The sequence below is a fragment of the Brassica napus genome, chromosome C5 (genome assembly GCF_020379485.1).
Source record: "Brassica napus cultivar Da-Ae chromosome C5, Da-Ae, whole genome shotgun sequence".
NCBI lineage: Eukaryota > Viridiplantae > Streptophyta > Magnoliopsida > Brassicales > Brassicaceae > Brassica > Brassica napus.
In genome coordinates this window covers 52,567,311-52,592,716 of record NC_063448.1, presented here as the reverse complement: position 1 = coordinate 52,592,716, position 25,406 = coordinate 52,567,311, and the positions used below count along the sequence as shown (strand labels likewise).

Below are 25,406 nucleotides of genomic sequence, written 5' to 3'. Positions count from 1 at the left end.
AATCTAGACATATACTTTGGTTTGTTTTGGTTTGATTCATTCTTTTTGTCCACTCATACCACTTAGTGTAAGCAACACGACAATGTTGAGTTAGTATAATTAGGTTAATTTACCAAGGTTTAAGGTTTCTCAACAAGTGGTACAATTCACCAAACAAATTGTAAGAAACCGAGATAGATCATACGGAAACCGAAACCAATGATATCTTTAACTGATACTTTTTGTGTGAAAATGCTAAACTTATGTCGTTAAATTCATGTAATCAATGTTCCAGGAAGATATGGGAAAATCTCCTTGGTGATCCTTTCTCTAATTTCCCCCACTGCAAATCTCATGATAATTTAGAATAAGATTAGAATCATGCTTGCTGGCATACAATGCAGAATTATACATCATCCATGTCGTCAATAATATACTACAAACATAATCTACGTAACTTATGCCTATTCTAAAACGTATAACAGATATGGTAATTTTTGAAAATATTATTTTGCAGTTAACAAAAGATAATTAATTGGTTGTCAAAAAGAAAAACTTAGATAATTAATTGTATATTAATTTGTCATTTAATTCTCATAGCATGCAATTTTCCATGCAAAGTGTAATCCATCCAATCTCTTTTTCCTTAACTCCAATCACCCGTCGTTCTTTTGCTCTCATTTTGTGTGTTAATTGCTCAGTTGATTTAACTAGTCTTGACGTTTCAGACATCGGTTTGGTTTGGTTCAGATATTTTGGGTATCACGTAGTTCAGATAATGGACTAGAGGATTCATTTAATACATGGTTTATTTTCGGTTGGGTTCGGTTCGAGTAGTTTCGGGTTCTAGTAATTTTGGGTTTAGTTCGGATAGTAAAACTAAGAACCGAAAAATACCGGAAAAATTCGGTTCTCATCCGGTTCCGATTCGGTTATTTCGGGCAATTAGGGTAATTCAGGTTAATATCAGATATTTTTGGGTAAAATAATCGAATGATTCGAATAAAAATCTTAGATACTTCAGATTACTATTGATATTTTGGATAAAAATATTCATGTATTTTTGGGAGTTTAGATATTTTATAAAAATTTATTTTTCTTCAAATATTTTTGGATCATTTAATCGAATTTTAAATTCTAAATATATATATATATATATATATATATATAGTTATGTTATATGTATATATAATTAATATTTTATATATATTCAGATACCTATTCGGTTTTGATTCAGTTCTGGTTCGGTTCAATTATTTCAGATATAGAAATATAGAAACCACTCGGTATTTGAGAGTTTCGATCCGATTCCGGATTCAGATATTCGGTTCGTTCCGGTTCGGTTCTTCGGTCTCGTTCTTTTTGCCCTAGATTTAACTATCGTCTATTCTAATTCCCTTACAACATTTTTAATCAACAGTAATTCATATTATCAAATACTTTAGATTACGAAACTAACAACTTTTTACTACTACTTAATAAAATCATAATACAAAAGCGAGTATAGGCTATTTTTCAAGCACCTCATCGTTGAAAATGTCAAAGGGAAAAAAAAACTTTTTTTATTCACAGTTCGTTTTTTATATTAAAAAGGATATTATTTTCTGAAACATCCATACAATTTCAATCAATTTCTTCCACAGTTTAAATTCTCATCAGTTCTCTGCTCTTTTGCTGACTTGGCTAAATCCGCAAAGACTTTCTATTTTGTTTGCCGTGTTACGACTTCTTCATCTTCTTCCTCCTTCTCTTCTTCCAAGCTCTGCTTCTTTACCTTCCGTATCATATAAACCACCATCTGCATATATTTCCTCAAATCCAGGATCTCTTTCTATCATCATCATCTTCTTCTGATAAAAGTCTTAATTTTTATGTTCACAAGAAAAATTCAAAGGTGAGTTGTAATCATTTTCTGCCTTTTTTCATGATTGGTTTGTTCACTAACTCACACTTCTTTAGGTCGCTGTTTGGTTTTAGAGAACAAAGGAACCAACTTTCGAAATTCGATTACTTAGACAAGAACATGGATCTGTTGTTAAAGGACATTCTTCTTTAGATCTTTTGAATCTCAAGTTCGAATAACTTATAACTCCAAAGTTAATCTCTTTCAATGTCTAAGAACATGTTACTCTCTGTTTAAGTACTACTCAATTGTGGAAAGGCTTTTAACTGTTTTGTGTTATGCCCCCTGCAGTGGAGAAACGTCGGTGGTATAGTCTCTTCTCGACAATGAAGTGCTTCTTCTTTTCTGGAGGGGACAAGAAAGAGGAACACAAGACCCATAATGTATCACAGACCTCTAACTTCTCTGACCGCGACATTAACCGAAGCGGGTCAGAGTTTAACTCCCGAGACGTCTCTGGCACGAGCACGGAGTCTTCCATGGGGAGGAGGAACTCGTACCCTCCTACAATGTCTACTAGAGCTAGTAATCTGAGAGAGTTCAGCATCACTGATCTCAAGGCTGCAACAAAGAACTTCAGCAGGTCTGTTATGATTGGAGAAGGCGGTTTCGGTTGTGTCTACAGGGGAACAGTTAGGAGTTTAGAAGATCCGTCTATCAAAATCGAAGTTGCTGTTAAGCAGCTTGGTAAAAGAGGGTTACAGGCAAGTCTTGTCTTCAACATTTATCTATATGTCTTAAACTCTTAACCACTGTTCTAGAAATTGTTAGCAGGTAACTAGGCTTTTTTTATAGAGAATTAGTGATTAGTCTAATTATTCGGAGTTTATGAGAAGCTTAGGCATTAACAGATATAGTAGGATAAAACCTGCGACTTGCGCAGAATTAAGTTATTATTTTTATTATATTTTGAAAAATGAAACAATAGTTTGGCTTTATTTGGATTAGGGGTGTTCAATCCAGATATCGGATTGGTTTCGGTTCGGTTCGGTTTTTTTCGGTATTTTGGTTAGTAAAATATAACTACTATTCTAAATCCATATTTACTTTGACTTTAATCTTTCACATACTTTTGAAAGATTTCAAGTGGACAACTAAATTGATCAGCCAATCTTGTTGCTTTAAATCATTATATTTATATATATATATATATATATATATATATATATATATATATATATTATTTAGTTTGAATATTTATTAAATAAAAATTCATATGTCTTATATTTTATGATCATTTGTAACTTATTATAACAAAAAAAATAATCTATTGATCACAAAATTTTCAGAGTGAGAATCTTCAAATTTCTAATAATATATAGACGTTTTGAAAAATTCAAAATATAACATATAAGAAAAAATATAAATATTTTTATTATATATTTAATGTGATTTTTAATATCTTTTAATAATATAAAATTTAAAAAAATAACTAAGATACCAAAATTGTTATCAAATATTTATTATTCATAATAATTAATTTTCATATATACGTTAATCATATTAGGTAATTTCGTAGCTTCTAATTAAGGAAAGTGCAAAAACAAAATTTGGTAGATTATTTATCAATTCGAATATTCGATAGTTAGTTTAATAAAAAATATAATGTAAGTTAAGATGGACCAACCTATTTTTTTAAGAATAGTATATTTTATATAGTCATTTATTAAATGAGAATTTATAATCATACAGTTCTATGATCATTCATATTGTTTTATAACTGAATATTTAAATCATCGATAACAAAATTTTCAATGTGAAATCTTTAATAAGTTTATAATTTATAAATGTTTTTGAAAATTCATTGAAAGTTTTAATATTAAAATATTTATATAATCTTATGGTATATATTTTAATCTATATATATATATATGTTTTATTATTAAATGATATTTTTTACTCATATGGTTTTAAAATCATGTGTATCTTCTTATAATATTAAATAAAAGTTCATATTAATACAATTTTATGATCATTTGTAACTTATTATGACAAAAAAAATAATCTATTGATCACAAAATTTTAAGAGTGAGTATCTTCAAATTTCTAATAATTTATAGACGTTTTGAAAAATTCAAAATATAACATATAAAAAAATATAAATGTTTTTATTATATATTTAATGTGATTTTTAATATCTTTTAATAATATAAATTTTTTAAAAAGAACTAAGATACAAAAATTGTTATCAAATATTTATTATTCATAATAATTAATTTTCACATATATGTTAATCATATTAGGTAATTTTGTAGCTTTTATTTAAGGAAAGTACAAAACATTTTTTGGTACATTATTTATCAATTCGATAGTTAGTTTAATAAAAAGTGTAATATAAGTTAAGATGGACCAACCTATTTTTCTAAGAATAGTATATTTTATATAGTTATTTATTAAATAAGAATTTATAATCATACGGTTCTATGATCATTCATATCATTTTATAACAAAATATTTAAATCATCGATAACAAAATTTTCAATCTGAAATCTTTAATAAGTTTATAATTTATAAATGTTCTTGAAAATTCATTGAAAGTTTTAATATTAAAATATTTATGTAATCTTATGGTATATAGTGTTTAATCTATATATATATATATATATTTATTTTATTATTAAATGATATTTTTTTCTCATATGGTTTTAAAATCATGTGTATCTTCTTATAATAAAAATGTTAAACCATTGATCATTAATTTTTAACATAATAATTTTAATAGTTTTAGTCATTTATTGTCGTTTTTAAAAATTCAAAATATAACATATACGAAAAAATCTAAATTTTACTTTTATAGCTAATTTGATTGTTTAATTTATTTTAATAATATAAAATTAAACAAAAAATGATGGAGGAGATATAAATTGTTATCAAATCTTTATTATTAAAATCATTAATTGTCATATATATATTAGTCATTTATGGTAATTCCGTAGGTTTTATTTAAGGAAAGAAAATAACATATCATATCATTATATCATATAGTTTGACCAACTTATGTATCTAACAACATATAAAAATCGAATGTGGACCTACTTATTTTTCAATTGAATGTAATTGACTACCTAATTGAGTGCCACCTATGCATTGGGACCTATTTTAATTAATACAAAATTGAAGTTACACCTTTTCAAATGTTTCTCAATTAATATATAGGGGATATTATATATATTGTATACATTTTGCATTTATGGAGTATAAGATATTTTTGTTTCTGAGTTTAATTGTAAAATTATTGTGTTGAATTATCAAAATTAGATAAACGAAGAACAAAAGAAATTCGACAAATTTGTGGATCTGTACTAATGTTATTGTTTAATTTAACAGATTTAGACTAATTTAGATTGATCTAAACCCGATTTAAAACAGTTCAACAGATTTAAATCATATAAATCGGATTTTAAGAAAATTGTTTCGGATCGAGTTACCGCCTAAAAATCGATTTTGAGAACCATGGTCTTAACTTTCTTCTTGTTTTTCTTGCAGGGGCATAAAGAATGGGTTACTGAGGTTAACTTTCTTGGTGTGGTTGAGCATACAAACTTGGTGAAGTTGCTTGGCTATTGTGCAGAAGATGATGAGCGTGGGATCCAACGGCTTTTGGTTTATGAATACATGCCAAACCGAAGCGTTGAGTTCCACTTATCTCCTCGGTCACTCACCATCCTTACTTGGGATCTCAGGTTGAGAATAGCTCAAGATGCAGCTCGTGGTTTAACATACCTTCACGAACAAATGGAGTTTCAGGTAATCAACCGTCTCATGACTTGAATTGATCTCATTGTTTCTCTCTTTTAGTGACTGTTATAATGTGTGTTACAGATAATATTCAGAGATTTTAAGTCATCGAACATTCTTTTGGATGAGAACTGGAAAGCAAAGCTCTCTGACTTTGGTTTGGCTCGTTTAGGTCCATCTGAAGGACTAACTCATGTTTCTACTGATGTAAGCTCTCTGCATTCATCTTTTGGTTGCAAGATTTGTACTAGACTAGGAGGGCATTCGGGTCTTGGGACCGAATCTATTCAGGTCGGTTATTCTCGGGTTAGAATCTATACCAGTCGATTCTTTTAGGTTCCGGTTCTTTAGGTTAGAGGATTTTTGACCCATCTACGTACTTGTAAATTTTCGGTTTTGGGTTTGATATTTCGAGTTGTTCTGGTTCGGAATATTAGGTCCGGTAAAATGTCCATGCCTAATTTGTACAAACATCTATGTTTTTAATTGGTTTTCTTCGGTTTGGTTAGGTTGTAGGTACAATGGGTTATGCAGCTCCTGAGTATATTCAAACAGGTCGTCTCACATACAAAAGCGATGTGTGGGGTTATGGAGTGTTCGTCTACGAGCTCATCACAGGGAGGAAACCAGTTGATAGGAACAAACCTAAGGGAGAGCAGAAGCTTCTAGAATGGGTGAGACCTTATCTATCCGACACAAGGAAGTTCAACCTCATATTAGACCCGAGGCTAGAAGGGAAGTACCCTCTCAAATCAGTTCAGAAGCTAGCGGTTGTGGCCAACAGGTGTTTAGTTAGAAACCCAAAGGCACGTCCCAAGATGAGTGAAGTGTTGGAGATGGTGAACAAGATTGTGGAAGCGCCTTCATGTAGCGGTACTAGCCCGCAGCTAGTTCCGTTGAAGAGTTTGGAGACTTCTAGAGACGCTGGAGGGAAAAAGAAGAGGGGTTTAGAGAACGGTGGTGGTGAAGGAGGTTGGTTTGGTAAGTTATGGAACCCAAAGACAATAAGAGCTTGTTGATTGTTTACTTTACAAAAAAAAAAAGAGACTGAAGAGCTTCAAGATTTGGATGAGAGCAATGTCAAAATCAAAGCTCATATACATACATGAAGATTGTGATATATGCTTAATGTTATTAGTTTGATGTTTGTTATTTATGATTGTAACCACAACTGAATTACCAAAATATGTATATAAGCTTATCATGAGTTTTGTTCCAAAGCTAAGCTCTCAGCACAAGAATATTTGAACTGAAAGTTTATGTGTTAAAAGTACCTATTAATTACCGCAAGTAAATCTTTCCACAAAACCTAAAGAAAACAATTATGGTTTTGATTTTGGGTTTAAATTGTGGACTGCTGAAATTTTGGAAAAGAATATTATAGCCGATAGGTAGGAAGATTGTTAGTTTGGTTAGGTATATATTCCTTTTGATAATTATTATTGATATGTAGAAAAATATAAAACTCGAACATGTTTTACAGATTCAAATGTGAAACGAAATTTTTTGAAATGAAGAAATATTTTTGTTTCATCTTTTATATTAATGCAAGAAAATGTTCAAAAAAATATATATTTTTGTTTCAATTCTCTTATTTCTAAAATTATTTTTGATAATTTTGGAGTTATTTATCCACAAAACAGAAGTAGGGTATAAGTTCGAGAGAAAAGGAAATAATAGGGGTCGGTTATGATACTTCTAGAAAAGAGGGAATTAAAGAGAATTGGAGTTATTTATTCACAGAATAGAATTAGAGTGTAAGTTCGGGGAAAAAAGGAAATATTAAGGGTCGGTTATGATATTTCTAGAAAATTAGAAAAAAGGAAAATAAAGGAAAATAAAGTCTAAGGTCTCTCTCTTTGCCAACAAGAAACGTAGAGTCGATATAACTTACTGCGAAGATCTCTCTTCTCTTTCAGATCCCTTTCTCACAAAATCCATCTCTCAAATAACCTCTCAACTCTCTGAGGAAACTCTTTCATCGCTAATCTCGCTTCCATTATGTCGAACCCAGCTGAATCTTCAGACTCGTAAGTTACCCAGATCTCCGATTTTTGCTTTTCCGATTCCGATCTATTGAACTCTGGGTTTTCGATTTCGCGATTAGGGTTTTGGTTGATCTAGTGTATATAGCTAAAAGCTCGATCCTTTTGTTGTGTTATCAGGAAACCGAAGAAGGATTTCAGTACTGCTATTCTTGAGAGGAAGAAGTCTCCGAACAGACTCGTCGTCGATGAGGCCATCAACGATGATAACTCCGTTGTGTCTCTCCACCCTGCTACCATGGAGAAGCTCCAGCTCTTCCGTGGTGATACCATTCTCATCAAGGTTGGATCTTTTTTCCTTTGCTCGTTTTGTATACTTATGAAACCATGATTGATCTTAGGTATTATGATTATGAAGAGATTTGCTTTTTGAGTATAGAGTTATAGTATTGTACTGATTCTGTGTTGATGATTTTTTTTTTTTGGGTTCTCTGTGGATTTTAATTTGGTTTTTGGTTTTGTGTTTTCAGGGTAAGAAAAGGAAGGACACCATCTGCATCGCTCTTGCTGATGAATCGTGTGAGGAGCCAAAGATCAGGATGAACAAAGTGGTCAGGTCTAACTTGAGGGTTAGACTTGGTGATGTTATCTCTGTTCACCAATGCCCTGATGTCAAGTACGGAAAGCGTGTGCACATCTTGCCTGTTGATGACACTGTTGAAGGAGTCACTGGAAACCTCTTTGATGCTTACCTCAAACGTAAGTTGCCTTTTTTTTGTTTTGTTTTGTTTGAGATATATTGTTTATTGATTGGTTTTGTGAATATAATTTGATTTTGTTTCAACAGCTTATTTCTTGGAGGCATACCGTCCGGTGAGGAAGGGCGATCTCTTCCTAGTGAGAGGAGGAATGAGGAGTGTGGAGTTTAAAGTCATTGAGACGGATCCTGCTGAGTACTGCGTGGTTGCTCCGGACACTGAGATTTTCTGTGAGGGTGAGCCAGTCAAGAGAGAGGATGAAGAAAGGCTTGATGAAGTGGGTTATGATGATGTTGGTGGAGTCAGGAAGCAGATGGCTCAGATCAGGGAGCTTGTTGAGCTTCCCTTGAGGCACCCTCAGCTGTTCAAGTCAATTGGTGTTAAGCCACCGAAGGGAATTTTGCTTTATGGACCACCTGGGTCTGGAAAGACTTTGATCGCTCGTGCTGTTGCTAACGAAACAGGTGCCTTCTTCTTCTGTATCAATGGGCCTGAGATCATGTCCAAGCTGGCTGGTGAGAGTGAGAGCAACCTCAGGAAAGCGTTTGAGGAGGCTGAGAAGAATGCTCCTTCGATCATATTCATTGATGAGATCGACTCTATTGCACCGAAAAGGGAGAAGACGAATGGAGAGGTTGAGAGGAGGATTGTGTCTCAGCTCCTTACGCTTATGGATGGGCTGAAATCTCGTGCTCATGTTATTGTCATGGGAGCAACCAATCGCCCCAACAGTATCGACCCGGCTTTGAGAAGGTTTGGAAGATTTGATAGGGAGATTGATATTGGTGTTCCTGATGAGATTGGACGTCTTGAAGTTCTCAGGATCCATACAAAGAACATGAAGCTTGCTGAAGATGTAAATTTCTGATTCTACCTCTGCCTGTGTTTGTTGTGTCTTAATGAAGCCTAACTCTTGTTGTGTTTTGTTTTTTTTATTTCAGGTTGATCTAGAAAGGATCTCAAAGGACACACACGGTTATGTCGGTGCTGATCTTGCAGCTCTGTGCACTGAAGCTGCCCTGCAATGCATCAGGGAGAAGATGGATGTAATTGATTTGGAAGATGACTCCATAGATGCTGAAATCCTCAATTCCATGGCAGTGACCAATGAACACTTCCACATTGCTCTCGGCAACAGCAACCCATCTGCACTTCGTGAAACTGTGAGTATTACCGCACCTAGAACGAGATCACATCCTGTATTTTCACATAAATCTGATCCCAAACTTTCTTTGTTTTGCAGGTTGTGGAGGTTCCCAATGTTTCTTGGGATGACATTGGAGGTCTTGAGAATGTCAAGAGAGAGCTCCAGGAGGTAAAATGCTCTTTCCAGTCTTACTTGGATCTGTCCGTTAATTATAAGCTAAGCTTAACCTCTGTGATTGTTTAAATGCAGACTGTTCAATACCCAGTCGAGCACCCAGAGAAGTTTGAGAAGTTCGGTATGTCTCCATCAAAGGGAGTCCTTTTCTACGGTCCTCCTGGATGTGGTAAAACCCTTTTGGCCAAAGCTATAGCCAACGAGTGCCAAGCAAACTTCATCAGTGTCAAAGGCCCTGAGCTTCTCACCATGTGGTTTGGAGAGAGTGAAGCAAATGTCCGTGAAATCTTTGACAAGGCCCGTCAGTCTGCTCCATGTGTTCTCTTCTTTGACGAGCTCGACTCCATTGCGACTCAGAGAGGAGGTGGAAGCGGAGGTGATGGTGGCGGTGCAGCGGATAGAGTCCTGAACCAGCTTTTGACTGAGATGGATGGAATGAACGCCAAGAAGACTGTCTTCATCATCGGAGCAACCAACAGACCCGATATTATTGATTCTGCTCTTCTCCGTCCAGGAAGGCTCGACCAGCTCATTTACATTCCACTGCCAGACGAGGATTCCCGTCTCAATATCTTCAAGGCCTGCTTGAGGAAGTCACCCATCGCTAAAGATGTAGACATCAACGCTCTCGCTAAGTACACACAGGGATTCAGTGGTGCTGATATCACTGAGATTTGCCAGAGGGCTTGCAAGTACGCCATCAGAGAAAACATCGAGAAGGTCAGTATCATGCTTGTTAATCTCTTACTGAGATTACTAAGAGTTTCCAATGTTTAAATTTTGCTCTTTGGTCCTTTTGTTTCAGGACATTGAAAAGGAAAAGAGGAGGAGCGAGAACCCAGAAGCCATGGAGGAAGATATGGATGATGTATCAGAGATAAAAGCTGCGCACTTTGAGGAGTCGATGAAGTATGCACGCAGGAGTGTGAGTGATGCAGACATCAGGAAGTACCAAGCCTTTGCTCAGACGCTGCAGCAGTCTAGAGGGTTTGGTTCCGAGTTCAGGTTCGAGACTAATGCTGGTTCAGGTGCTACCACTGGAGTCGCTGATCCTTTTGCCACGTCTGCAGCTGCTGCTGCGGACGATGATGATCTCTACAATTAAGTTATCAAGTTTATCATACTTTGTTATTTAAGGTTTCAGTCGGATTCTCTCTATTACTTCTGGATACCTTGTGTTTCTTTTAAGTTATCAGAATTAAGTTCTCAATTGACTTGTTAACTTGAGGTCTTTGCTAATGTGAAGATTACAAAAGCAGTGGCGGTTTGATCCAGAAGTTAGCAAGTAGTTTACTTTCGTTGCTATCAATGCACTTCACAACAAGCCTCAAGTAAAAAAGATTTGTTAATCAACAAAGCTCAAGCCACATAGTTTAAAGTAGTAGTCATGCTGAAAGATCAAAGATGAACATAAACTTATTAAAGTAACACCGTCTTGTTAAAACTTAAAACACTCGATCTTTAGCCTTCAGCGCCTAGTCCACGTGCTTTAGGACGTCTCACAGCGACCAACGGATTGACTATGCCTTGTGACTCTCTTCCCAAACCAGAGCCATCCACAAAACCCATTCTCGCCATCATCCTCGAACCAAAACCTGTTGTGTGCTGCTCAAAGGCTCCCAATCTTTTGTCTCTAATCCTTGCTGAGCCAGAGCCACCACCAATGACATGGGAGACGCGTTTGACTTGTTTCCCAGAGGAAGAAGATCTGTTCCTTTTAGCGTTGTTATTGCTTGATGGACTAGCCTCTTCGGTATCAATGGAGAAATCCAGACCTAAACCAAGTGATTTCGGACGTTGAACAGCTTCTATTGGCTGTGCTATCCCCTTACCCTCCTTTCCTAGACCGCCTCCTTCTATGAATCCCATTTTTGCCATCATTTTAGATCCAAAGCCTCTGGTGTGTACCTCAAACGCTCCAATATCTGCTCCACTAGAGGCTTCCGGAGTAGCTTCACCCACTTGTTTAGCATCTTTGACATCAAAAGACGTCTTTGCCACAGCGATCTCAGAATCAATAATACCACTTGACACAAACGAAACAGGTTGCTCAGCATATGAACTCTTCTTCCCGCTGCTTTTGTTTCTCTCCCGTTCTTCTCTAGTAGGCCGCTTTTTGGCTGAGTCTTTCGCTTTCTTCCTCTCTAAACCTCCAGATTTAACCTTCACCCCTCCTCCGCTGACAGCAAAATCCTCCTCCTCCTCTCCTGCTCCTATTAGCTTCTCAATTCGAACCTTATCGCTAGCAGAAGGCATACATGTCTGATACGTTCTAGTAACCGTCACAAAGCTTTTCTTTCCAGAACCAGTGCAGCTACTTGATAAGCGGTACACATCTGCTAACCGTCTTACCTGAGAGCAATCTCGGTTATGCATACGCTGGAAACAGTGCATGTCCACGTTTTCAAGAACGAAACGCCCTAACTGAATGTTTATATCAGCAAGATCAACACCGCGCTGCAACATTCTCTCGCGACGCTTCAGAGCAATATACTCTTTGCGATGTTTCTTCTTCTCACCAGGAAAGTTACGAGAATGCTTGCTCTTTTGTGCCCCTGAAGGCCAAGACTGTGGAAGAAACTTAGTCTTCTTATTCTTCTTCCCCGAAAGACTTCTTGGATCTTTCACAAACATAAGATCATCCATTGTAGCCTTACCATGCCCTGATGAACCACTTCTTGTAAACTTCTTCTTGCCATACTCCATTGACGCCTTTTGTAGAGCAAAACCAGTCAGCTTCTTCCCTGTCTTCATCTCAGCAGAAGAATCACTTCCAGAAGTGTCAGACAAATCCAGTTGATCTAGTGACTTTTCTGCCAGCCAATGAGCATCCAACATATTCTCACTGCCACCAATACCTTCCAAGTAATCCTTCGCAACGGCGTCATCAATCTCGGTATCACTTCCAAACATATACTCCGAGCTTTCACTCTCATCAGATGACTCCTCACTCTCTACAGACCCAATGCTTCCTTCCTCTTCTTCTCCACCACTCTCTTCATCATCAGATATATCTTCAGTGTAAAGCTTCATCCCTCCAATAGAAATGAACCCTGAGTTCCTCTTCGACGGTTTCACTTTCACAACATCAGGCATCGCCTCATCTCCACCCTCTTCACAAGTCTCTTCATCTCCCAATGCCTTAGAAACAGAAAGGCTACCACTTGGCCCAGCATCAGATTCAAAGCCCAATCCTTTATGAGAGTCGTCATCATCACCACCCAAAACAAAACTCGGCTCGTATCCATACTCATAATTTACCTTAACCACTTCCTTCGAAGGCGTCTGATCATCAAGATACGCAACGATCGGGTTCCCATCTGTCTTCCCCAGAAGTAACTGATTCGATCCAACTCCAACCGTTTGATCGCGTGAAGGATACTGATAGGCGTAGGTTTGACCACTGCATCTCCTCAGACCAGAAGCAGAAGCTTTTGCACGATCTGAGCTTCCGGGCTTCTTCGATCCCTTTCCGGAAGAGCTTCTTCCACGAGACGGCGTCGAAAAGGAATGATCTTTCGGGAAATCGGCGAGAGCGCCTCCTTCTACGAACAGAGTGTTGTTGGTACGTCGCCGACGACCGCCGGAGGAAGAACCCGCCGCGCGGTGTCCGGGAGATCTGGATTTGCTTCTCCCGGAACCACCGCCGCTTGATCTTCTCTTGCCACCGCCTCGCATAATTTAATTAACCGAACTCCGGATAGAAGGGGAAACCCTAATTTGGGGAAGACGATGAAGAAATAAGAAAAAAAAATGAGATCTTCTTATTAGCCTGTGTCTCTGGTTCTCCCCGAAACTGCTGGGCCACGTTAACTAAAACGATGGGTTTCGTGTCGTTTCACTCCTGGAGAGGAATCAAATGTTGGATATACTCCCTTGGGGAACAGGGCCCAGTTGTACTATCATCAACACAATGGCCGGAGGAGCACTAACCCTCTCCCTGAGACGGTAATGTTCTCAAAAACGACGTCATTTTAAACTTTCTTCACTTTGCTTTGGTCGCTTTCTAAACATTAATCATATTCTATCCTGAGAGAGGATATTGCAGTGTCTGTTTCCAAACACGAGGTTAGTAAAGGAAAAGTTCTTTTTTTTTTAATTATCCAGAAACGCCGGTGAGAGTTGAGAGGATAATAAACACAGAGAGGGAGAGAGAGAGCGACGGAGAAATGGAGAAGTACTTTGGAAATGCGTATAGGGGAGATCCAGGAGTGCCGCACGCAGATGCTGATAGGTTCGTGAACATATGGATTGGTTCGGCTGCCTTCTCTGTTCTCACGTGGGTCAATCCTTACATGTGGCAGCTCTCCAACCAGTTCAAGTAAAGAACTCTTTTTTACGCTTTCTTTGTCTGTCTTGAGTAATCCGGGTTCGAAAGTTTGTGTCTTTTTGGTTTTTTTTGTGTGTTTGGTTTCTCTGTGAGTGCGAGTGTTTTGGTGGGTCTGAATTGGCTTCTCGTTCATGTAAGTGAGACTTAGTTTGGGCATATAGCTCTTGATTCTGTTGTTGGGTTACAGGAAAGGTTGAGACTTTAGATTCTTTTTAGCCGAAACTTAATGGAGTTGTTGTTAGTTACCAGCATAGGCATAATAGCTATGTCATTTATTTGATTGTTGAGGGTGCGTTTTTGGTCTTATGGAGACTGTAACTTCATACTAGTCTCTCTCGTTCGTTTCTTAGTACACTTGTATAGCTAGTATGATTCCTATCTTCTTAAGGCTTTGTATGTTCTTCTACTTTGTTCTCTCATACTCTCTAATATGCAGTTATCATGATAAGTGGATGCTCTTCGAGCAGCACCACTGGAAAAAGGCAAGGGCGAAGAAGCAGCCTTACGAATTCAAGGTTTCACACTTTACCCCCAAGAACTGAATTATTATATGTTTTTCTGATATTTTCTTACAACAAGTGTTTGTTTGGTTCTTGTTTTTGTTAATCAGTGGAATAAGATACCAAAGGAAGTCAGGGACTCGTACTATTACAACTGGCCTGTCTACTTCCCCTAGATGAAAGCCTCCGCCTTGCAATCTTCTCGTCTGCCATATGACCGACCAGCGGAGAAAAAGAACTTTGCTTCTTAGTCTCTCTTCCTTTTGTACTTCTGTTGGATTTCAAGTGTCGTTTGAATTGATCACTCAACTATTCTCTGCTTAGTTCTTCTCTTCTTGTTGAAACTCTTATGGCAAGATTGAAACACTCTCTTTTAAGTTCAGAACCAGAATCTGTCTTACCGGCATATGGTTGTGCAACAACACATTATAGAATTCTCCTAACAACCGTCTTTTGAACAAGTTGAAATATTGAAGTTTCAATGTTGGGAATACAGTTGCTTTGACATTCCTCGTAGGTTCTGGGAGAGGGTAGGCAAAGTGTTTTGATAGATATGTCGGTGTTACCTACCAATTAGCTCAATCTAGGGAGGAAATGCATCCTCTGAAACTGCAACAATGGCTCGATAACGAGCTTTTATGAAAACCAGTAAAAGAAAATTGAACTACAACCAGCATAAAGTAATAATTTGTAAATGTGATCATAACATGTTTCTGTAATAAGAGAAACAGTATGAATAGTTAATTCTTGTAAGACAAGAATCTCAAATCAAATAATGATTCCTTTACAAATAACGAAATCAAAGACTATCCCTTCCTACTTTCTTGTAGGATCTTCTGTACTTCTTCCGGCTGGCAGGGAATGGTGAGAGGTCCTCTAGGTTGAAACCCAAACTCCTCTCTCGCCAGTTCAAGCAGTCTTCTGAACTCAGGTTTGTACAACTCTTGAAGCTCCAAAACAAACCTCATTGCTCTCTCTCCTTTAACCGCAATCACTGCTACATGCCCTTCTTTAACATCACTGGGAACCGTTGTTGCACCATTACTCTCTTCCTCAAACTCACCACAATCTTCAACCCTCTTGGAGAGTCCAGTGAATAAGCAGCAAGTTTGTATCTTTCTAATGAAAAGCTTCAACTTCTTGCACATTTCTCAAAAACTTGTGAAGAGAAAGCAAACAGTAGGAAGTAAGGCTCAGGTGGGTTTTCTCTGCTTCTTCTTCTTCTTCTTTGGTGGAGTTGTTGCATTTTTTTGGATTAGAGAGTCTATACTTTATACATTCATAGCATGGTTAGGACTTAGGAGATTACCAAGAAGTTTCTTCATTAACATTTAATGCAGTTCCTTATTTGTGTTCTCTTTCTTTGCTCTCCTGAGAATAGTGGGGCCTCACAAGAACACGGTTTAGCAGCCCAAATAGAAGCCTCTCTTTCTCTGTAACTTCCTTTTTAAATCTCTCTTTTAATTAATTAAAGATATATAGTTAATCTCTGCTTCAGTCTTTTTTCTTTTTTTTTGTCTTTGTAAAGACTCAAGTATACTTATACATCAAAGAATAGACAGAATGTGTAGTAGAACAAGTAAAGTTACCAATACAAAAGCTATTTAGTTTTGAATGTATACAATTTTTTTACCACTGAAATTCTGATATCTTGAAGTACAAGCTAGGTTTGTATTACAGTAGTCAAAGATATAATACGTGTAGTTGTAATATCTTATCATATAAAAGACATACCGTACATATAAAAGAAGTGAAGATATTTGTCATTATCAAGAGGATCGAGTAGAAGTCATATGTTTTTGTCAACCACCTCGTGCTCTGGTCTGTACTGTACGGTATCATTAAATGCTTGTTCAAACTTTCTAACCACCGTCCCGTGTCCCGTACCTTACGACTTATATAACCCTGTAACAGGGTTCGATTCTCCTTGCGGGCCCCATCAGACTCATTTGTATTATCACAAACATATAAAGATTGGATACTATGTGGCACCAACATGGATTTAAACTTGTACAAGTGAGAGATTGGTTACGTTAAGTAGTCGTCAGTAACATCCATGATATAACCTTACAATTTATTAGGCGATTGGGTAATACAACTTGATTCTTTAGACATTTGATTACACAAACACATTTTTAAATCTAGGGACTAGACTAAGGCATTGCTTTCGTAAAGAAAATGTTGCACATATTCTTAATGCGCGTGTATAACAATGTGTCACTCGCCCAGTCCAAAGACATTACTATTAGGGGTAGGCACTTCGGATTCTCAGTTCGGTTCGAATTGGTTAGTTCGGTTTTAGTATTTTTCCAACTAAAATAAACCATAGTTAGCTTGGTTTGGTTCGGTTCGGTTTGTGTTCGGTTTGGTTTATATTTGGTTCGGTTTGTTTTATTGGATCAGTTTAATTAGGTTCTTTTTAGTTTATTTTTTTGTAAAAAAATTATGTTTGAAAACGTAACTTATATAAATATAAACTATGTGAACTAAATTAAATATAAAACTGAAACTAAAACCTTTAAAAAGTCACAAAAAGTATATAAAAATTAAAACAAATGAAAGTTAACTAAAAAAACAACATCATTAGTAACGTCTCTTATATCATTATTAAAAAGTCTACAATGAATCATCTTCCATGTGACGCTATGGAGAAGAACTTTTGTTTTTAATAAAATTTGCTTTAGATTTTAAGTTTAGATTTAACATCCACGTTTACATATATAAGAATACAAAAATACAGAGTTTTCTATTTTTTTAAATCAAATATTTTGATGATTACATATTAGGTTAGAAGAAAATATGTTAATGAATGAAAAATGGAAAATACGTGGTTTGGTATTAGAATTTTAGTATATTGGTATTACTAATATTTTTAATTTAAATAATTACAAAAACACATCGGTTTCTGGGTTCGGTTTTAACTGAACCGAACCATTCGAGTTGGAAAAATCTTCAACCGAATGGTTTGAAATAGACTTTGGTTTGGTTTGAATCGGTTTCGATTCGGTTGGTTCGGTTCGGTTTTTTTCTCACCCCTAATTATTATAGTAGGAGAGTTCTACGAATTTATAATATTTTTTTGGTAAAATTAAAAAAAAACTTAATTAATATTTTAAGAATAGTTTTTAGTTTATCAGTATAAAAACCTAAATTAATCATTTGTAAGGTGTTTTTATATGGTTTGAAAATTTAAAATTTATATTGCTCAGATTTATTTAGTTTTTGTTATAAATTTAATTTATTTATTAACTGAATTTACTTAAAATACATTAAAGCAATTAAAGCAATTTATTAATTACCTCAATGAATCTATTAACATAACACACACCGAACGAACATATTTAACGAAAATTTTACACAAATAAAATTTATAATTTGAAGGTTTGACTAGTTTTTTTTTGCTCTGGTTCAAAATACAATTCAAAATTTCAGTTAAATATGAAAAAATTATAAATATCAACAAAAATATTTTTCAAATTCTAATTTGATGTGAAAATTTTACATACTTTTAGTTATATTATTAGTTAAAAAAATTATTAATGATACTATATTTAGAAAAATTAGAAACATGAACAATACATATCAATTCAATCATGAAATATAAGTTTAAAAAAGAAATACATTCTTACAATTTTACCATATCTGGATAAATTTTCAATATAAACATTAAAAAAAAACCCAATAACTAAACAAAAAACATTTTTGTTTAATAATTTTAATAGAATATTTAAACCATATTTTTTATGCTTTTAAATTATGGTAATGGCTATTTATATATTTAATATCTTATATTTGAATTTTATAACAGAATTTAGTGTCATAATTATGGTAACCTATGTCATAATTAAATATGATCTATGTCATATTTTAAAATAGGATATGTCATCATTTTTTTTCTTAGAATGATTGTGGTAGAAGAAATTTAAACAATCACTTGGCAAATAATGGTGATGATTGGCAAGTGTTTTAGAAGTGTTGTAGAAGATTTTCACAACCAAATTTTTTTCTAAATCACAAAAAAATTTCCAATCATGTTTTATAAAGATCTTTTAACTTTAAAAAATTGTCTTTTTGCTTTTTTTTTTTTGCTATAGAAAGCACAATACTTACAGCACTTATATTTTGACTCTAGAACTTTTTTGTTGTTGACATGGGATATCCGGCGGCCGAGACCCAACAGACTAATCCCCGGATGCCTGACCACTGGCGTCTGTCAGACACAGTTGCTTGCAAGGAGAGTTAGATATCTATGTCGCATGGCCACACGATCAGGGCCGGCCCTGGGCCAAGCCCAATGAAACATTCGCCTTGGGCCCCCAAAATTTTTAAAATTTTTTATATGTAAACAGACCTTTAATTTGTAAAAAAAAAATTTTAGGCCCCCAAATTTTTGAAGTCTTTACTAAATGGTTTTGGACCTCCAAACTTTCAGGGCCGGCCCTGCACACGACTCTAGAAAATTTACAAGTGAATAACTAAATTTACAACCAAAGTGCACAGCAAAAATATTTATAACTACAGAAAAGAAATATACATCACTTATTTTATAACAAAAAAAATATAAAGCTACGATTCTTACCAATTAAGTCCAATAGTAGGATAAGGATCTACATTATTCATACGTAGGGAAAACTTTCCGAATACACTTTATGGAACAAAATATCATTCTACTTCTTCTAATATTAATTTGGTAGGCTATTCTGTAAGAGCAATGCTTTCGACACCACGTGCATTTTCTTCGAGTAAGACCGTCGATGGGAATTATCGAAAACCATTTGCTGTTGAATTTGATACTTTGGCTACAGTTCATAAATGGATCTACCCCCAGTAGACATTTAATGTGAACTGTGATGCTGCACAACGAATTGCACGTATAGAACCCAACATGTGGATATGTTTCCTTCTAGGATATGTCACACCAATTGTATCCTCCTGTATCTTTTTTATAGGATAAGGTGAGATAATGTTCATCATATTTGTACTTCACCTTATATGGTAAAGTGGCACAACGGAAACAAAAAACAAAAGAACATTCGGTACAGTTCAAATGTTTATTTTGTTTTCCGCACATGGATCCCTTTCTGGATATACCTTCTTCAGATGTTTAGAATAAGGAATGTGGATGCAACTCATGAGTGAAAGGCTCTGTAACCAAAGTGCATCTTACATCTAAACTGAAAGAACAAAGTCGTTCATGGCATGTGTATGCAAAACCACAACAATGGTTTCTACAAGCTACACATGCAAATTCCCGTTTCTGATCCACTTGTAGATCGAGTGGATGGGCATGCAGTGGATGCCATTTTTTACGAGGAAGTTGTGCACATGTTTCATGGAGGATAAAATCACATCTCATGCAATTATAAATGTTACCTTCATAGATAGGAAGGATGCACGCTTGACATCTTTTTCCGTCCTCTACTTTATCACTCTCGTTCTTGTCAAGTCTCATGTTATGATGTGGATGGCTGAAATGTTCTATGACTCCATCATCTATCTCTTTGAACGCCTTAATGTTTTCTTCCTCAGTATCTGGTTCTCCTTCGAGTTCTTCTCCGTCCCATAATTAAATCAGTTCGTGTTGCACATTTAGAATGAACAACATAATCGCAATCCTTCACACAAGAGTATCGTCCATAATTTTTGTCAACTCTTTGGCGACAAACTCCACAAGACCAATTCTTATTAGGATGATGAAGTAGAATGAAAGAGAGACGGTGATCATGACGGGATATTCTGATTGTGATTGGTAAGTAGATACACCTGTTGTGGACTACGAAATCGCATTGATATAACAGACATAAATGAAGCATTTATCATCACTCAATGCACAAACATCACAAGTTAGGGAGTTTATTCTAGGGAAGTAGGTGAGGGTATGGTCATGCCTTTTTGGGTAGTTTATAGAGAGGATGTTCAAACTTATCGCACAAACAGGATGTAAATAAAAGTCACATATAGAACAAGAGTAATATAAACCTTCATGAGTGTTTTCTCCACAGCAATTACACTTGTTGTAGTGGCTGCTCCCTACCTAAAGTGTACTCTTGGGGGATGGAAAATGAAGTTGGAGAGGGTGTTTGGGATGATAAGGCACTTTTCTCTCCGGTGGACATTCAACACATTTTTTGTGGTAGGCTCTCATACATTCTTGGCACCAAAAATCAGTGAGATGATTTATTTTACGATTGCAAACGTCACACGAATCGGTAATGTATTCAAAAAATTCTTCGTATAATTCAGAACCGTAGGTGGAAAGAGGGTGAGAATGTAGCCTAGGGCATAAGAAAGTTATAGGAGGAGAAGAGTGGTTGAGGGAGTCCATGTCTTGTACAAAAGGTGTTGTTGCCATATGGCTTGTACAAAAGATGTTGAGGTTGTACGTAAGAAATTTGAAGAGTGGTTTAATTTGAGTTTTGCAGAATCCCACGATATATATAGGTGGCTAAAAGAAATTCAGATACATAGATTTACGCATACAAAGGGTAGAGATTAGAATAACATATCAGTTCAGGCAAAGTATTTTGGTATATATAGGCCATGTTCATTTGTACATCTGAAAAGATGCATCCAGATGGTCCATCTGGGTGTCTTATCTAGATGATCCATCTCGGTGTTGTTCGTTTTTTCATTTCGTCTATGCATCCAGATGAATGCAACTATGTTCGTTTACTTTTTATTTTTTAACTTCATCTGCATCCAGGTGGACTTGTTAATAAAATGACTAAAATATTTTTTTTACGTTTCGGCGGAAAAATAGCATTTTTTACGGATTTGGCGAAAATATTTTTTCGGGTTTTGAGGAAAAATGTGTTTTTGACGAAAAAGTGCATTTTTGTGGTTTGGGCGAAAAATATGTTTTTGCGGGTTTGGCAGAAAATACTATTTGTAGTTTTGGCGGAAAAAGTGTACTTTTTGCGGTTTTGGCGGAAAATATGTGTTTTGACGAAAAATGCGTTTTTGCGGGTTAGACGGAAAAATGCGTTTTTGCGGGTTAGACGGAAAAATGTGTTTTTGCGGGTTAGACGGAAAAATGCGTTTTTGCGGGTTAGACGGAAAAATGTGTTTTTGCGGGTTAGACGGAAAAATGCGTTTTTGTGGTTTTGACGGGAAAATGCATTTTCCGGTTTTGGCGGGAAAATGCGCTTTTGCGATTTTGGCGGGAAAATGCGTTTTTGCGATTTTGGCGGGAAAATGCGTTTTTGCGATTTTGGCGGGAAAATACATTTTTCCGGTTTTGGCGGGAAAATGCGTTTTTCCGGTTTTGGCGGGAAAATGGGTTTTTCCGATTTTGGCGGGAAAATGCGTTATTCCGGTTTTGGCGGGAAAATGCGTTTTTACGGTTTTGGCGGGAAAACGCGTTTTGCGGTTTTTGGCGAGAAAATACGTTTTTACGGTTTTGGCGGAAAAGTGTGTTATTACGTTTTTGGCCGAAAATGTGTTTTTATGGAAATCGTTTTTACGTTTTTTGCGGAAAATGAATTTTTGCGGTTTTGACGGAAAATTTTGTTTTTCAGTTTTGACGAGAAAATGCATTTTTCGGTTATGTCGGAAAAATATATATGAAAAAATAGAATTTTTGGTTTGAAAATAATATTTTGATTTTTTTAAAATTATTTGTCATTTATCATTTTGGACTGAACTAGATGCATTTACATCGAAATGCACCATCAAGACTCACCTTCACTTGAATGATAATTTGAGATGAATTTTTAAAAATTCAACTGGGTGATCCATCTGGATGTAGCATTATAATGTATAAAACGAACATCAATTTGCATTTTCACAGACGAACAGCACCATACTTGTTTAAATGCCACACTCAAGGTGCTAACTATATTAATATACCTCTTTTGTAAAAAATTCTTATGTGACTCTTGTCCCCAATTCTTTCTTGTTATTCCAAAGGAATCTAATAAACTAAACTAAGTATTTACTTTATTGAATAAACTAATTAAATTTGGTACGGTTTAAATTTTGTATTCTAGTCGCAAGAGGCCAAGAGCCATGGTTCCATGCCGGATCAATCGGTGTCGACCAGCGGCAGCATTGAGTCATCTTCTTATGTTCTCCTCATCATCTTGCTGCTGTTAAAGACAGTTCAAAGAACCTCTCAGTGCATATGTACAAAAGAATGCAAAAACGTTTCATTTCCGTATTTTTATGAAATATATAAGGTAACCTGTGTGAGGATTCTGCTAATCAAACAAATCAATGAGAAACCAATAGCAACTTCATCACAAAGAAGACAAGTTATACGCACCTTTCAGGCTAAATTGAGGTAGCCGTTCCTCCTCTACCACTCTTTTCTCGTCCAGCAACTAACCGTGGTCTCTTCTTCTTACCACTGTTAATTAGCTAGCGTGGTCAGGTCAGCTTTAAGCACAAAGACAATAATGCCACAAACAGAGAGACACAACAAGAAGGGAGTAACTTGAGACAACGTGGATTAGTTAAGCACATTAAATCAAATGGCTAGATTCAAGAAAAAAATATCAAATTGCCGTGAGCAAAGATGGAACACGCGACCTTCAGATCCAACACTCGCTTGACAATTATATAATGGATTGACCTTCTGATCTAAAGCTCGCTTGACAATTATATATTGATGGTTGTTTAGATATTATACTAACTCCATTTCTCTGTATATAGTAAGATTTTATATCTGTATTGGTCAATTGACAGAAACTAATTCAATATTTGTTGGTAAGTATCGAATAGTTTTGCCAGTATAACAATTGAAAAAGGCTTAAACACCATTGACAAACAAAAATTTGAAACAACTGTGGAATAATATAACTGGGAGGAACTCAAAATCTAGACATAGTTTGAACTCTTTTTTTTTTATACGGAAACAAAACTGATAAATTTCTTAACAAGAGATGAATGGTTTTTAGTTATAGTGTTCTGATAATCCATCTCTCCGTTATCGTCACAATGAATATCCTTGCCTGCTTTTATATAACATAAAGTTTCCACAAAATTTCCATAGAAAAAAATAAGTTGGACAGAAGATCACAAACACATTCTTAGTACCAAAGCCCGTTCCATACTTGAAGGTGGAAGAATCAGATTCAAGTGAAAATTTTACTTTTTTCTCAAAAACAAAATTGACTTGAAGGTGATACGCACAGAAGACATTAGCAAACAATATCTCAATTTTCATTGCCTCAATATGCTAAATTAATTCCAAAACATAATTAGCTAAATATGCAAAATATCCAGCTTTAAGGTGATATGTATAACACGATAACTAACCTGAAAGTGAGAGCTATTGAGGCAGCGAGCAATCTGTTGAAACAATGGAACCATGCAACGCTGGAACTCAACAGGCTGCGTTGCCTCAAGAACTTCTTCAAGTTCCTGAAGGAAGAGATTCTCCTTGGTGCAATTCGTCACAGGCAAATACTTCAACAACCCCCTGATGACTGTATCCGCTAGCTTATAATCCTTTTCCACAAACTGAACGATGCAATAAGACAACTGCTGATGATATATCTCTATCGGTTTAGGCTTATGCAACGGTATCAACACCCTGATGAGAAACAGCTTGTGCTCCTCCTTCATAGGCAAACCCGTTTACAATACTTTCCTAATTTCTTGTAAAATCTTCTGTACTTCTTCTGGCTGACAGAGAATGGTGAGAGGTCCTCTAGGTTGAAACCCAAACTCCTCTCCCGCATGTTCAAGCAGTTTCCTGAACTCAGGTTTGTACAATTCTTGAAGCTCAAAAACAAACCTCACAACTCTCTCTCCTTTTACAGCAATCACTGCCACATGCCCTTCTTTAACATCACTGGGAACCGTTGTTGCACCATTACCCTCTTCCTCAAACTCACCACAATCTTCAACCCTCTTGGATAATCTGTGAATAAGCAGCAAGTTTGTAGCTTTCTAATGAAAAGGTTCAACTTCTTCTTGCATTGTAGCTTTCTAATGGTGGAGTTGTTGCATTGTTTTGGATTAGAGAATCTAGATTTTATATAGGCATATCATGGTTAGGACTAAACATTTAATGCAGTTAGAGCACGTCCAACGCATGATTTAAGGGGGTCCTTAGCCGTAATCTCTTCCATTTGCCGATTAAAAAACTATTAAAATAACCCCTAAAGCTAAGGATTAATCCTAAGTTAAGGATTAGTCCGCCCGGGTACGTAATGCGCTGGCAGGGTGGTGTTTCGTGTGGGAAGAGAAAGAAAGACGCGTCGTCTTTCACTTTGTCGAGGCAAGAAAAAAACCCGAGACGCGACGAAGAGGCGATAGAGCGGCGATAGAGAGGCGAGTCACGACCGGCCTTTTGGAAGATAATCCGACCTCTCCTTCTTTTTGATTTCGTTCAATTTCATCGGTTCAAAGGGTTCGATTGTGGCGTTAAACGATTTAGGGTTTGAAATTATTTTGGGGATTTCAATCGAATTAGGGTTTTCGTCGGGGGTTTCTATTTTCTTCTTCTGTTGGTGATGGTTTGATGTTGTCGAGGCGATTAGAGGTTGGGGATTGAGAAAACCCTAATTGTTCAAATCAAATTAGGGTTTTCTTTAAAAGTTTGGTTCTTTCTTATTTTCGCCTGGATTTATTATGAACTAGGGGTTTGTCGTGGGTTAAGAATCGACTAATAATGGTTTTCCTTTTCAAATTATTTCGTTGCAGGTACTGATATGGAGGAAGAACTCCGAGATATGAAGGCACACAAAGCGTACATCAGCCAGGTTGATTTCGTTGCAAATGCGCAACAGGGCATTCCCCAACTGTGCCCCTGTGGATCAATCATGAAGAGGACCGTAGATGAAGTTGATACATATGACTACCTCCCCGGGAAAAGGTTCTTCATTTGCAAAGACTTCGAGGTTAGTATTGATTCTCTATCTATGTTGATTATGTTGATTATGTTA

General features: G+C 36.0%; 5 protein-coding genes and 1 pseudogene across 6 annotated transcripts; 3 read left to right on the top strand and 3 right to left on the bottom strand.

The window, feature by feature from the left end:
• Positions 1-1,588: 1,588 nt before the first annotated feature.
• LOC106452769 (serine/threonine-protein kinase PCRK1) lies at positions 1,589-6,840 on the top strand. 2 transcript variants are annotated; one of them, XM_013894944.3, is made up of 6 exons: positions 1,589-1,873; positions 1,939-2,075; positions 2,174-2,586; positions 5,369-5,629; positions 5,705-5,827; positions 6,130-6,840. In XM_013894944.3, coding segments are annotated over exons 2-6 (1,308 nt in total). In that variant the 5' UTR covers positions 1,589-1,873; positions 1,939-2,074; the 3' UTR covers positions 6,640-6,840. The 2 variants fall into 2 exon arrangements, with proteins under 2 accessions (XP_013750398.2, XP_013750399.2); XM_013894945.3 differs by lacking the exon at positions 1,939-2,075 and having other exon boundaries at positions 1,591-1,873.
• A 589-nt stretch (positions 6,841-7,429) lies between these two features.
• LOC106452770 (cell division control protein 48 homolog A) lies at positions 7,430-10,894 on the top strand. The gene is made up of 8 exons (XM_013894946.3): positions 7,430-7,650; positions 7,786-7,948; positions 8,136-8,364; positions 8,453-9,219; positions 9,305-9,526; positions 9,607-9,678; positions 9,760-10,404; positions 10,490-10,894. The coding sequence occupies exons 1-8, from the start codon at positions 7,622-7,624 to the stop codon at positions 10,787-10,789; spliced, it is 2,427 nt and encodes an 808-aa protein (XP_013750400.2). The 5' UTR covers positions 7,430-7,621; the 3' UTR covers positions 10,790-10,894.
• Positions 10,895-11,011: 117 nt separating this feature from the next.
• On the bottom strand, positions 11,012-13,523 carry LOC111206498. Its single transcript, XM_022703509.2, has one exon. It carries the CDS (start codon positions 13,360-13,362, stop codon positions 11,146-11,148), a length of 2,217 nt encoding a protein of 738 aa, XP_022559230.1. The 5' UTR covers positions 13,363-13,523; the 3' UTR covers positions 11,012-11,145.
• Positions 13,524-13,727: 204 nt separating this feature from the next.
• Positions 13,728-14,920, top strand: LOC111206500. The gene is made up of 3 exons (XM_022703511.2): positions 13,728-14,005; positions 14,451-14,529; positions 14,625-14,920. Exons 1-3 carry the CDS (start codon positions 13,854-13,856, stop codon positions 14,688-14,690), a joined length of 297 nt encoding a protein of 98 aa, XP_022559232.1. The 5' UTR covers positions 13,728-13,853; the 3' UTR covers positions 14,691-14,920.
• A 175-nt stretch (positions 14,921-15,095) lies between these two features.
• LOC111206499 (auxin-responsive protein SAUR50-like) lies at positions 15,096-15,830 on the bottom strand. The gene has a single exon (XM_022703510.2). It carries the CDS (start codon positions 15,660-15,662, stop codon positions 15,321-15,323), a length of 342 nt encoding a protein of 113 aa, XP_022559231.1. The 5' UTR covers positions 15,663-15,830; the 3' UTR covers positions 15,096-15,320.
• Positions 15,831-19,417: 3,587 nt separating this feature from the next.
• LOC125587352 lies at positions 19,418-24,590 on the bottom strand (annotated as a pseudogene).
• Between the last annotated feature and the right edge of the window lie 816 nt (positions 24,591-25,406).

Coding starts and splice junctions, on each gene's coding strand:
- LOC111206499 (XM_022703510.2), bottom strand. CDS start 15,662: ATGTGCAAGAAGTTGAAGCTTTTCATTAGAAAGATACAAACTTGCTGC.
- LOC106452770 (XM_013894946.3), top strand. CDS start 7,622: ATGTCGAACCCAGCTGAATCTTCAGACTC. Junction 9,220..9,304: donor ACATGAAGCTTGCTGAAGAT/GTAAATTTCTGA, acceptor TTTTTATTTCAG/GTTGATCTAGAAAGGATCTC. Junction 10,405..10,489: donor TCAGAGAAAACATCGAGAAG/GTCAGTATCATG, acceptor CTTTTGTTTCAG/GACATTGAAAAGGAAAAGAG.
- LOC111206498 (XM_022703509.2), bottom strand. CDS start 13,362: ATGCGAGGCGGTGGCAAGAGAAGATCAAGCGGCGGTGGTTCCGGGAGA.
- LOC106452769 (XM_013894944.3), top strand. Junction 2,587..5,368: donor TTGGTAAAAGAGGGTTACAG/GCAAGTCTTGTC, acceptor TTTTTCTTGCAG/GGGCATAAAGAATGGGTTAC. Junction 5,630..5,704: donor ACGAACAAATGGAGTTTCAG/GTAATCAACCGT, acceptor TGTGTGTTACAG/ATAATATTCAGAGATTTTAA.
- LOC111206500 (XM_022703511.2), top strand. CDS start 13,854: ATGGAGAAGTACTTTGGAAATGCGTATAGGGGAGATCCAGGAGTGCCG. Junction 14,006..14,450: donor CAGCTCTCCAACCAGTTCAA/GTAAAGAACTCT, acceptor TCTAATATGCAG/TTATCATGATAAGTGGATGC. Junction 14,530..14,624: donor AGCAGCCTTACGAATTCAAG/GTTTCACACTTT, acceptor TTTGTTAATCAG/TGGAATAAGATACCAAAGGA.